The 13143-nt window shown below is 37.2% G+C and overlaps 1 protein-coding gene across 2 annotated transcripts in view; it reads left to right on the top strand.

Moving 5' to 3' along the window:
- The window catches only part of SMYD3 (SET and MYND domain containing 3), a 400426-nt gene that overhangs the window by 349252 nt on the left and 38031 nt on the right, over positions 1-13143 (top strand). For both annotated transcript variants that reach the window (XM_005526874.3, XM_088052979.1), the window contains exons 9-10: positions 1026-1113; positions 4357-4531. In XM_005526874.3, the coding sequence (XP_005526931.1) occupies positions 1026-1113; positions 4357-4531 (263 nt within the window). The remainder of the gene's footprint in view (positions 1-1025; positions 1114-4356; positions 4532-13143) is intronic.

The following is a 13143-nucleotide window of genomic DNA, read 5'->3' as shown; positions in this document are numbered from 1 at the left end:
TACTTCTGTGATTCCTGGTGAGCATCTGTTGGTTACAAAGTGCTTGGTTAGATTTTAACACACTTCTCTGTTCCTCTGCAGGCCTCTATCCCTGCTGAAGGCTGATCTTCTTAGAACTGAATTTAAAATATTCCTGCAAGACTTAGCACTTAAAAAAACTCTTAGACAAAGTAGCAGTGCCTTTTATAAGGAGAGAGCGGTAATGAACTGCAGTGTATTACAGGCCAGATTTTTAAAGATATTTATGTTCTATGGCAATGGAAATTGAAGAGCTAGATGCTTTTGGAAATCCCACAAGATGCTTAATTGCATCTGTAGATGCTTTAATGCATTTGTTCCAAGCAGTTTGCCTAAGGTTCTGTTAGTCACCACTACATAGCTGAAATGAGAAACTTTCTGTTTAGTGCAGTAGCCATTAATAATTTTTGCTTCCTTTATGATAAAGAGATAGGAAAATGTAGCTGTTTGTAGAATCCAGCGGACTAGGGTAGAAATAGTAATATTCTATTAAATGAAAGTTTAGCTTTTTTCTGAGTTGTAGACTTCTCCTGAAACCTCATGTTTATAACTGTAATAGATGAAGCTAAACTCCCACTGTTTGTCTTTATAATCATCATGTGACAAATCAAAATTATTTGCAAAATCCTTTCACAGTGTGCTAAAGGGAAGTCTTAGGTAGCAGGTCTTTGAAAAAATTGATCTCTTCAATGCATTTTGATAGTAAAACCTGCTTTTATTTCTTTTCTTCTGGTTGATCATAGTTCTTGTTCCAAACTTAATATCTGATTGGAGTGCTTAATGTTTCCAAGTTTGCCTTTGTTTTTCTTTATATCATCTCATTTGCTTGCAAAAACAAGGTAAGTGTGAATTCAGTGAAATGGGTTTTTTTGTGTTTACAAGAAATAGCAATACACTCTCTACACGTAGCTTTTAACAGTGAAATCCTTTTACCCTATTTTTCATCATTACTGCATATTCTCATTTTACTCTTTTTCTCATTATATGCATTTTTTTCCATTAACCAGGATGCTGAGAAAATGGCTGGTGAAGAGCAAGTCTGGAAAGAAGTCAAAGATGCTGTAAATGCAGTGAGATATCCAAAATCAAAAGAAGGTATCCTTTCAGTGGCAGGGTACAGTCTGTCATTCAATTGTGAAAAGATCCCCTTAGTATGCAGTTCATCTCTTGAGATTAAATGTTCTTACATTTACATCCTTTTTTATTGTAATGTTTTTTATTCCATTTGATGTTTAAAATGTGTAAAGATCTTAATTAATAATAGAGTCCCTGATTACTTGGAATGGAACTGATTTGTCGCAGTGATAGTAACTACAAAGAATGTGAAGGGGTATTTTGGCTCTGATTTAGATTTCTGCTATCACAGCCCACAGTTTCATATAAATCCACTCCTAAATGAAAGAAAGCTTAATTTGGAATGTTGTTAAATTCTTTGTTCCATTACTCTCAGTGTGAATATTTAAAGGTTCTCATTCTTTGCAAAGCAATGACAATAACAAGGAAATAATCACAGACAGGTTCACAGCAGACATGATAGCATCATTATAACAAGATATAATAATATATAATAATAATTGATAATTAAGCAAATTGAATGAAATGATCTTGCACTAATAAACAGAACTGGAGTCTAATGGCTGTCATGTAGATATTCAATCCAATTAAAGAAATTAGTGAACAGCAACAACCAAGAAATGATGAGCAGAAGAGAGGTGGAGTTTTTTACTAGAAAACTATGGGTTTATTGATATCTTTCTTATCTTGGTCTATTCAGTGGAATTTCTCTGACTGGGAATTTGACCTGTTGTGGCAAGATGCCTTACCATTTTCAGAAACACAGGCTTTCTCTCAAGCTAAATGAATTTAATCTTCCAGTAGTCCTTTTTGGCAGCATGAAAAGCAAATTTGCATAGTGCTATTCCAGGCTGGAAACAAGTGATCACAATTTATACAGTAACAAAAACCCCAACCCATAACACTGAGTTTGTTTCTTTCTAATCCAGAGAGATTAATTTTTTAACAAAGGGGAAACAATCATCTCACCTTGTTTTAATCTCACATGGTTTTAAACAAAATAAAACAAAATCATACTTTGTTTTAAATTCCTTTGTAGTCACTGGATTGAAACAGACAGTACTGAAATAGATCTTCAGGGCCCATGTTTCAACCTGCATGTAAATTATAGATATGCAGCCTGAAGTTGCAATAATTCTTAAACTATGCAGTCAGAATACTGGTCCTATTTAATGTTTTTGTATTTAATTGCAGGAGAAATTACATTAATGTATTTTGCAACTGTCTTTAATTAAGATTACCGATGTAACTGATACTTGAAAATTAATCAAACACATGGTAATAGAAGGTGTCAGGACTGGTTGGAAAAATCTATTTTTGCTGTCTCTTCAGCTTCTGTTCTCAGTCCTGCACTATTTGAAATGTGTCATATTTCCTTCCACTGCACCACAATACCAGTGTGAACTGACATGCAGTGGCGAGTGCAGTATTGAAGAAGGAACTTGACTTTTGTCCACTTCCCAATAATGAGTAGAAAACCTTCCTGGCAGACTGAGGCACATAGTTATTTGTTCCTGCAAACACAATTTTTTAAACAAATTAAACCAACGGTTTCCACAGTTGAGAAAGTTGGTGACTCCCACACTTTGGCAGTATATCTACTGATTGTAACTGATGTGGTGTTGTAATGCTAAATATAAAGTTAGAGCTGTTTTGGTCAGTCCTCCTCTAGTCCTGGGCAGAGACAGGACAGGCAACTCTTTGGTACTGTTGCAGCTGATGGCAGGTTTTCTAGTTTTGCAGTTCTACATACCTGCAAATTTGGTCCCAGGAGATTTTGTTATATAGCACATCTGCTATCAGTTGTTAGTGAGTGAACAAAGCAGAATAATGAGAAGTAACAGCAGACATACTATGCATCAGCTAAAATGGTAATCTTTCAAGAATGTCAGTGGTTTGTACTTTCTACAAAAATTGTATCAAGTGGAAATAACATCCCTCATTCTTCTGGGTTTTTATCCTTAATCAGTTGTAAAGAATACATGGATGTTTGCCAAAGATATAAAGGTTAAGGTGCAATTTTATAATAACACATTCCTTCCCTTATATGGCTCTTTCAATCCAAGGGCATGAGAGCAATTCACAAATAATTAGTTTCGCCTTGTAACAACCATGCTATAAATCTTGGCCCATGGTGGTCACATTCTTAAATTTAAGTATGTAAATATTCCCATGTTCAAGACACACTAATTACTTCATCACAGTCATTGTGCACTTTAAATTCATTGCTGGACTAGTGTGAATAGTACTTGCAATAATTTGTGAAGATAACTGCTGGACTTCCTTGAGCTGATTGTGTGGAAAGGGCTATAATACAACCAGTGTATCACTTCTCTTGCTATAAGTCTAATTTTTTCTTTATCTCATTTCTTCTTACTTATGTGAGTGGTATCCTTTTGGTGTTTAGACTGCATTCTGGAACTCCCATGGGTACAATCACAGGTGGTAATACTCATTTGAAAACTGCAAGTTCTGGAGTTCAGATTAGATGTAGTCAGAGAGAAGAATCTGGTCCACAGAGAAGTCAAATCAGTGTAAAATGTAATGAAAAAAGAGATTTGTGCTAAGGAATATCCAAATAAAGTGAGTGCAAGGTTATCTTTCCTCCATTCCAAACTCACAAAAAATCTTGTTGCATTGGAGGTGAAAATCTCCTTTACTGCCAAGATCATTAGTCCTGAACTACAGTTAGACATCAAAACTGTAATGCTTTTCTTTTCATGCATGAAACGTGCAGCTGTACATGAAAAAAACCCCACAATGCTCTTCATGACTGTTTCAAGGAGAAAATTAATTAATTTCAAGAAAAAGTTCTAATTTCATGAGAATTCTAAAAAATTGGACAGCATAAAAGAATGAGTCATTATTTTAAAATATATATTTTTTTTAAAATTCTTTTTTTAGCTGCTGGGACTTTTTAAAAGAAATTTCCATGGACTCTTGCCGTTGGCTTTAAGAACTGGAGTATCTTAAGTAAATAATGTTTCAGTACTTAAATGAAAGTTATTTGAATTTCTGGTATTTTTCCATTTATGGCTAAAATACTGCCTTCTTTAGAAATCGTTTTGCTACATGTAAACAAAGCACAGTTACCTAAGCTACCACTTCAGCATTTAACTACGTTTTCAAGAATTGTAGCAGAATCTGGAATGATGGCAGCTTTTCTATTTTAATGCTTTGAGGCTCTTATTCCTTGCTAAACAGCATTTAGAAGTTGTATTTTTGTTTGATTAAATATATTTCTTTAACTGAGGCAAATAACAGAGTGGAAGCATGTTCTGGCAAGATGCCAGAATCTCTTGAGCAGCAACAAGGGTCATCTACCAGACACGAATATCTATCAGCTGAAAATGCTTGACTGTGCCATGGATGCCTGTATTAACCTTGAATCATGGGAAGAAGCATTGTATTACGGCAGCAGGACCCTGGAACCATACAGGTAAGGGATGTAATTAGTTCAGCTGGTCCCAAAGACGGGAGAGAGCTTCATTACAAGTGAAGACTGTGCTTCATCTTGATGCTTCTTACTGTTTTTATTTCTTGTGTATATCTTGCATTGCTTTCTAGGTTAGTGAATGAAGCAGAACACTCATTCTGCTTTCACAGTCAGGCCGAAAGCACATAAAAGGATAACAGGAACTATAATAATAACTATAATAATAACTGATATTATCTTCTTGCTTTTTCATGTGTTCAGATGCTGCCCCATCTCTGACCAGAAACTGACTTTCTGTTTCAGGCTCCATTGACATGAGGGTATCAGTGTTTCATGCTGAGGTGGGGCAAAAGTGAGGGACAGGTAGCTGGTTAAAATAATGTATATTCTCCATATACTTTATACGTAGATTTTACAGAAAGAATAAAAAAGTCTTGCGAAATGCAATTTCAACTGAAAATTAAAAAGCTCCTGGTCCTTATTTTAGGAAGAGGTCAAGGTGGTGAAGTACCTTGCTTTTCTTCTCTCCTTATCAGTACTTGTTCCTGTGTTAAGTGCTGGGAGGGTGTCTGAGTGTGAAGGTCTTTTGTTCATAAGGAAGGATGGTCTAGGAGACCATACATCATGTGGTAAGGCTCAAATCTGACTGGAACCTGGAGCTGTAATATAACTTGGGTCATCTAGAAGAGAAAGGGCAGGTGCTTCTGCTTTGGTCTGTGTTCTAAAAGCTTTAGAAGATTCACATCTTTGGGTTCTGAATTTTTTGTAATTAAGTGTAAGCCTGTGCTGAGCGCCCAGGTACAATGTCATTCACACATCAATGTTCATTCTCAGTAAGATATTTTTTTAGAGCATCCATTTTCTCTCTGTTGGTGCACCACGTGATGTTTCAATACAATGTGCGATGTTGAGAAGCGTGAGGGGTTATGCTAGAGCTGGACAATATGTTCTGCTGTGAATATGAACATTTCATTTCCCCAATCAAATGGAGATGCCATCAGCATTCAGCATTTTGCCCAAGGAAATTCCATATGGCAGCCTGTTTCTGAAGAAAACTCAGAGCTTCACTTGAGAAGCATAGTGTTTCAGAGCTTTCACTAAAACGTGATCGTTGATAGAACCTGCATAGGCTATGGTACATCACAGCTGTGGAGTAGCTCTGTGTTCATCATAAGTATTCATTTTCATAGAGGAGGACATGAGTGCGTAAAAATTTTCACATTTCTTCAGGATGAAATTCACGTTGTGCAGGTCCCACTTAACCTTTTATACAGGGCTTATGTAGTACTACAGCAGCACATGTTTCCTGCCAGTGTTCTGCCTTGTGGCATACTTCAGATACAGAGTAGCCTACAGGTTTAAATGTTCCCTTATTAAATTAAAAAAACCCCAAACCTCAGTTGTTTTGGGTTGAGTTTTTTATAAGTTGTTAACTCAGTTCTTCACAACTGAAAACTGAGAATTTTTTTTCTGCAGACATTTCTGAGAGCAGAGCTTAGAGTGAGACCAAGTGCAATCTTACCAGATAATTTAATAAAGCTTTCTCTGTTTTGCTTGCTGAAGTGTACCAGAGTTTTCAAGCTGTTTAATGCAGCAGTTTGGAGATGAGAGATTCGACTATGCATCCAATTAGAATCTCTTAAGGTAATAACTATTTTCATGAGATATTTGACCTTTTTTACATCTTGGAGGGCTTATCGTTATTCTCTCCTCAAGCAGTAGCATTATTTAAAAGAGATTTTCAGTTGTTTCTTTTTCTTTATATCTTCAAGTCATCACTACAAGCTTTGACACACCTGAAACAAAATCCACAGTTTCTCATTACAGCAAATTGTGCCCTAAGCAGCAGGAGAGCAAATCCTAGGAAATCCTTTGGGATACATTGAATTTCTCCTGTTGAATCAATCTACTGCTTGGCTGCTCCTGCAGTTCCATTATAGCTACCTATTTTCCTTTCCTCAGCTCTGGAAAAAGTATTCATACAGATCTCCACAGGGAATCACCTGAGAATTCGCGCAGTCCATATAAATAGGAAATCATTGTTACAATTTTAAAGGCTCTGGAGATTTGGTCAGAACTAGTTTTAATTTCAGGTAATGTGTTTATTGTGCATTTTCCATTTCTTTAGCAGCAGGATTAATTTTCAGTGCTGTGTGACACGTTTTATCATAATGTATGATTTCATTATGATGGTTGCTAACTTTTTCATAATCATCCACTTCATGTAAGTGGCAGAGATAGACACCTGAACAACATAAAACTGATTTGTCATGCTGAATACCAGGCCTTGTGTTTTAGGTAGCAATACTAATCTATAAGGAGCATTGTTCAGGACCTCTGAAAACGTTTTAGCAAAAAGAAGGGAAGAGCTAGTGTCTGGCAAGACAAAAAGCTGCCTTCTTCTTTTGTGCCAAACCATAGCCATCCATTTTTTGTTAAAACCTACAACATGTACTTTCACTAAGTACATGAATAGCCTAAGCCAAGTGTATCTACATGGCTTTCCTTGTAAATGACACATTAATAGCCTGTCTGTCGAAGAGCCTTAACCAAAGTTAAGACATTTGCCTAAATGAAAGCTGCCCCATGTCATACTCAGCACTCAGCAGCTTGCAAAAATAAACTTCCTTTCAAAAATCCTCGTGAGCCTTAACCACAGAATAACAGAATATCAGCAAGAGGTGTTACATGGGTTTGTCATGTCTCAGTTAGCACATTCACACTCTGGTCTGACTGCTGCTAGTGAAGGATCAGATTCAGAGATACTGAGAAAGACAGATTTCCCTTAGGTTACCTCAGAGGAAGGATGCAGCATTTAGCCCTTAAATTACTGACAAGGCACATATGTTCTGGGGATTAGGTTTGGGGTGTATTTTCCCCTTGTCTCAAGTATTCAGTGCTTTACACTGCTGCCAGAGAGTGGAAAAATGCATCTGTTATAAAACTCTGCTGGATGTCCTCAGCTATTGTGGCCAGGGTAAGAACAGGAAAAGAAGTAACTGTGTGACACCACAGGCTCGCTGGGCTTACCTGCTGGGTAACACCATGTCACCTCTTTGGTGACATCAGGACATCAGGTCTGGTGAGATTCTGATATAGAGACAACAAAAATGTTCATCGATTTCTGCTCTGCACTGCTTGTAATCCCCTGCTGAATTTGAAGCTAGTGTAGAAATCCCACTGATTTTCAGATGGGTTGTTTTAATTAACAGCCCTTCATCTCCAGTGCTGCAGCGTTAGAAGTAACTGGAGGCCTTCAATATTAACAAGAGAAAATTCCTTCTTTTCATCCTGTACAAAAGTATTGTGCAGAAGTGCTGCTCTGGCTCTTCACCCAGCAGCCCTGCACGTCCTTCCCCCTCCATCCCCTCTCCACTGAGTCAACACAAACTCAGGGCTTGTGCAATGTGACTGCTCTGCTTCTGGAGTGGGAGGGAGCTGGGTAGGTGCAAGCACCCCGTATTCGTGTTATCTGTTCATCATTTGTCTGCCCTTCTACCTCCTCCTACTCTCTATCCCTTCCAGTAATACTTTGTAGTAACCCATTAATTCACCTTTTGTCACTGACTGAGTTCATTTAGAGAACAGGGAAAGCAATCCCAGTGTGTGCAATTTTTGATTGTTCTGCAAAGGGCTGTGTTTAAGAACGGTGGCTGGTGTGTTCTTGTTTATTTCTGAGAACATGGTTGAATTTTAATTGGGTTAATGGAATACCAGCCAGGCATTTTTGATTTAGAATTATAATTCAATATATATGATCGTCTATATTTTCTGAGTATGTGAACTTCAATCAAAAGGCAGATTAAAATTGATGGTTGCTATAGTATCCTTTTCTTGAGCCATGATCTTGTAAAAAAGCCAAAAAAAGCTGTAGAACTTAATATTCTTGGAACAAACTCTGAAACTATTTTCTCTTCTTCAAGAAGGATTTCCAATAAAGAGTCTTTCTTTTGGCCTGATATTTCCCCTGTTTTGAATGCATTTAGAAAAAAAAGAATCCTGTTTTTATAGCTATGTGTTTTGCAATACACATACGAAATATGCCATGACGGGAAATATTTTTCTTATCAAATATATACGGTTCCTTACTGAATTCAACAGACTTCTGAGTACTGGCTAGTTCTGAGGCACTTGAATTTACCTTGACATTTACATTTGCAAGCTAGAGAGCCAAAAAAAAATCCTCAAAATTGCACTGCAGTGATAACCAGGGCCACTGGGGGATGCTACTGCTTAAGGGTTACAGCCCGGATTCGTCTCCAGTTGGCGCCCTGGTTATGGGAGGTCCCCTGGGGGTTCGTGCGTGGCTGCCGGATATCTGAACCTAGAGACAGTACTAATTCAGTGACCAAAGTTCAATGTCTTAATCATAAACCATCAGTTGTAAACATAAATCTTACTTCTGGGATCACCCGAGAGGGAGAGAAAAATGTCAAGGTAGAGAAAGCAATTTAAGGAAATAATGAAACAAAGAACAGAAAGAATTAAATCTTTCTTATTCATTTTGCTGGGGTTTTAGAAAATGCCCACGGCATTTAATGTTTAGAGAAAAATGTGTCAAAAGAAGAGGAAAACCCAGTATAAATAAGAGAGTGTATTGTCTCTGGTTAATTATAGGTAATTCTTCCAAAAGACAGATGTTTGTAGCAATTTTGCACCATTTTTGGCTTCAGTGTAACTATTTTGTTTATACAGAGGGAGAATGCTTGTCACTGGGCTGATATGTTTAGGAATTCCTTAAAACATTTCAGCAGTCCACTTCTGTTTTCCATTCCTTCCTACCTCCTCCCCTCCAGTCCCAACAGCTTCTTCCAAAAAACTGAAAAAGGAAGGTTTCACATCTGAAGTCTGGTGTCTAAGTTATCTATGACCTGATCAATGCCTTTCCCATGTAGGAAATGGATTTTCTGTTTTTCTGGTTGCTTGCTGTGTATGTCTGCATAGCACCATCACCTTCAATTCTTTGGTTCTTTCCTAGTTGTTTTTCTTGTATGTTTCTGTTACAACCATGAGTTGCCCCCCAAAGTGATACTGACCTGCATAATCCTCAATGACTTCCATAAACTCACAATCACATAAGTGCTCCACCTTCTACCTTTCTTCATTTTCACGTACTGTGCATATGGGTAGAAATTCTTACTATTCTCTCCAGTCATGCCAGCTGTTTTCTGGGTATAATTTTGATGTCACTGGCTTGTCCAATATCACACATAGGTAGAAATTCAGCAATAGCAATGTTAATTTGCAGTACCTTGTTCAGTGTAAACCACATTTCTTAGGCTAAGGTTTCCTTAAATAGCTTCATTGCTGCAAGAGTCTGTGTATGTCCAGTGTATTTGTAAACTAGTGCTTATTGTCTTCACTTCTTTTTAGCTTCTAGTTTCAGGTTTCAGTTTCTAGTTTCATCTTTCACGTATGTCAAGAGCTATTTGAATTTTAGAGATAGTGATCTCCTAGGGATGCTAGCGAACTAAATCACTAAGTTTCCCAGAGTTGCATATTTCTCTGACACAACTACAAGTGTTGGTTTCTTCATCTCTTACACAGCATTTCCAGGTGTTCTTAGATTTCACAGATCTTGAAAGTTCTGTGTTCTTTGCAATGATAACTTCATCTGCAAGGATTTCTTTTGGGTTTTTTTCACTGTAGGATCACTTTCAGATTTAAGATGGACCATTCAGAGGTTCATGCTTTATCTCAAATAAGGATTTCGGTCCCAGTCTGCCTACCGGAGGCAAAAGATTCAGTTTGGTTTTGTTGTTTCTTGATTTGTTTTTTTCTTTTTTACTTAAGCAATAATAGCTGGTATTTTTGTGTTGTAATCAGGGTATCTTGGGTTTTTTTTTTGAACACGCATGCTTGTACAGTAAAGTAAGGATTTAATGCAGCTGTTACCTTTTCTGCTTTTGTTTGTTTGCTATAACACTCTAATTAAGGGACACACATTAAAAAACAGAAACAAGTATATGCATGAGCAGATATTACAAAGACTTGTTTGCTGTGAAAAAAATGCAACATAGTTATTCAGTTGGAACAATTTTGAGAACAATTTTGGGGAATTCACAGTGTCTGTATGGATTTTGCTGAGAAGAAAAGGGTGGAGTTGGTGGCATACAGATTCTAAAGAAAGCCTTGGTTAGAACCTAAACTTAAATGGGGTTGGGAAGTGATTTCAAGGGAGCTATTAACAGTTAAAAAATAGAGTAATATGAAACATCTATGGAGTTTTGGATTCCTTTGACAGTCACTGAACATTGCTTTGCAAAAGCTATTTTAGAGGCAGAAATCATGGCGGAAGGGACAAAAAGGGGAGGAGAATCACATAAAAAGACAGATGAATTATAATTCTATCTCTGATGAAAGAGAAGGAAAAGAGAGGGCATGAAGGAAATAAAAGGAGAGAAGCTGTAAGGAACAATACATTCTCTGAGGGGAGAATTAGGAAGAGTCTGACTAGTCATAAAATACGTATTTCTTTGTTTGAATAAATTGTCAATTTGAGTTGAGGAACCAGGGAGAGGAGACTTGGCAGTACTTCCAAGGAGGAAATCAATTAAGAGTTTCTCATGGTGGAGATGTGAACAGTAGTGAAAAAGTAAAATTGTGATATTTAAGCAAGAAAACAGAGGTAATAGAGATAACAGCTGAAAAAGATGAAAAGGCAGTATTTTTTCTCTACTGAAAATTCAGAGAAGTTACTGAAAAGGAAAACCACAGTCATGAAGAGGAAAGGAGCCAGCATATAAGGAGAGGAAAGAAATTGAAGAATGTAGTTTGTTTAAAGGGCGAATCAATGTGAATGGGCAAGGAGAGTGAGAGATGGAAAGATGGTGCTTTGAAGAGGGGTGTGCAGAGCCTGAAAATCGAAGGAGGTATTGTCAAACAGGAACTGTGACAATGAATTTCTAAGTTCCTAGTGAGATGATCCATCCATCAGAGAATCCAAAGAATGAAGATCACAGAGGTTCTGTAGTAAAATAGGTGATACTGAGTAAAGCTGAAATTTCACAGACTGATATTGACAGGAAAAGGAAGAAAAAGAGAAGAGCATGCAGATGAGAGGAAAATGTAAGTTCCTACATTGAGCAAATCCTAGAAAACACACAGTTTGTGATGTGATGGTAGACTACAAGCTCACTGGATTTTAAATTTGCCTGTTATTGAGTAAAAGGAATTGTTGTGGAAGATGTAATTAGGAATGCTTTACTTGGATGTACCTGAAAACCAGGAATAGCCTTATTTTTGGGTGCATAACTTGACCTTTCTTAACAGGTTCATGCATACTCTTGTCCACCATACCAAATCTCTATGAACTATATTTCACTTGACCTGGTCAAGGTCTGTGAATCAGTTTTCCTTGACCCCATAAAACCAGAAAATCCAGTCCTTCTATACAAAGAACATTGGAGGAATCAAAACAAATTCTGAATTATCTAATCCTGGTATGACAACTAACACAGCCACATTAGGATAGCACTCTGCCTTATATAATTGGCAGTAGAATTGTGCCACAGATTACCAATAACTAAGCAAACACTACTTGTGCTACCTCATAAATACAACAGTTTATGGCCTTCAGAAATTTAGTCCATGCCTAATCTTTTTCTTACTTACCTGAACAACATCTAATATTGGATTATGTAGCATCAAGTGAAAGAGCTGATGTTGTGTTGACCTTCTGGTCAACTGTAAAACCCTTTCACATGTATTCCTTTGGCTGCCACAAAAGGTGCTTCCATTCCACTCTGGTTTTCTGTTAGAAATTCTATCTGCTTTAGACCAGAATCCCAATCACTGTCTGCTGGTATCCAGCCCTGAGATGTTTTTCAGCCTTCAGATAAACTAGTTCCATGGTTAAGGAGGTGATTCAGTGCTTCTCCTCTCCTCTTCCCCTGAGTATACTGGAACCTCTTTTCTCAGGTTCACTTTGTCATTTTATCATCAGACAAGACACAGAAGCTTGAATCAGCTTTATTTATGTGACTTTGAAGATGAAAGTAGGAAGGAAGAAACAAAAAGCAAATTATTTTGGGTAGAGAGCAGAGCAAAGATGGTAACTGATTACAAATGCTGGAAGGCTAAAAAAAAAGGCAGGCTATAGTGCTGCTAAGGAAAAAGGTTTACAGAAACAGAAAGAGGCTGCTCAAAGGGCCATGAAAACTGATGAAAGTGAGAGCAAGATAAATATATCAAAGAGGAAAGAATCGCCCTCTGATAATAGTGCAAGTCCACTGATTAATAATAAAAAATATGTATTTTACAACCAAAATAAAGTCATTTTCAAGGAATGCAATGCACACATATCCAATAAAGTATGATATAGGCAACCAAAGAACGATAACAAGAAGCCTAGAAATATCAAAATTAGGATGAAAAAGCCTTTCTTTTAACTCCTCCCCATCATCACAAAAGATGAAAAAGGGAGAGGACAAAGAAAATGGACACTTGCCATAGTTACAAACACTCTCCTAAGAGGAAAATCAGCCTTCTCTAGCCATGCAATGTGCTCTTGGAGCATATGGTTGATAGGCTGCCAGAAGTGAAGATAAAGTTGTGGAATCAAAGTGTTTTCATTATAGCAACATCATGAGTTCATTTACACATTAATTCAGGTA

The sequence above is a fragment of the Pseudopodoces humilis genome, chromosome 3 (assembly GCF_049639895.1).
Source record: "Pseudopodoces humilis isolate 2021_Gansu_Grassland_sample_001 chromosome 3, ASM4963989v1, whole genome shotgun sequence".
Lineage (NCBI taxonomy): Eukaryota > Metazoa > Chordata > Aves > Passeriformes > Paridae > Pseudopodoces > Pseudopodoces humilis.
This window is presented reverse-complemented; position numbering and strand designations above follow the sequence as displayed.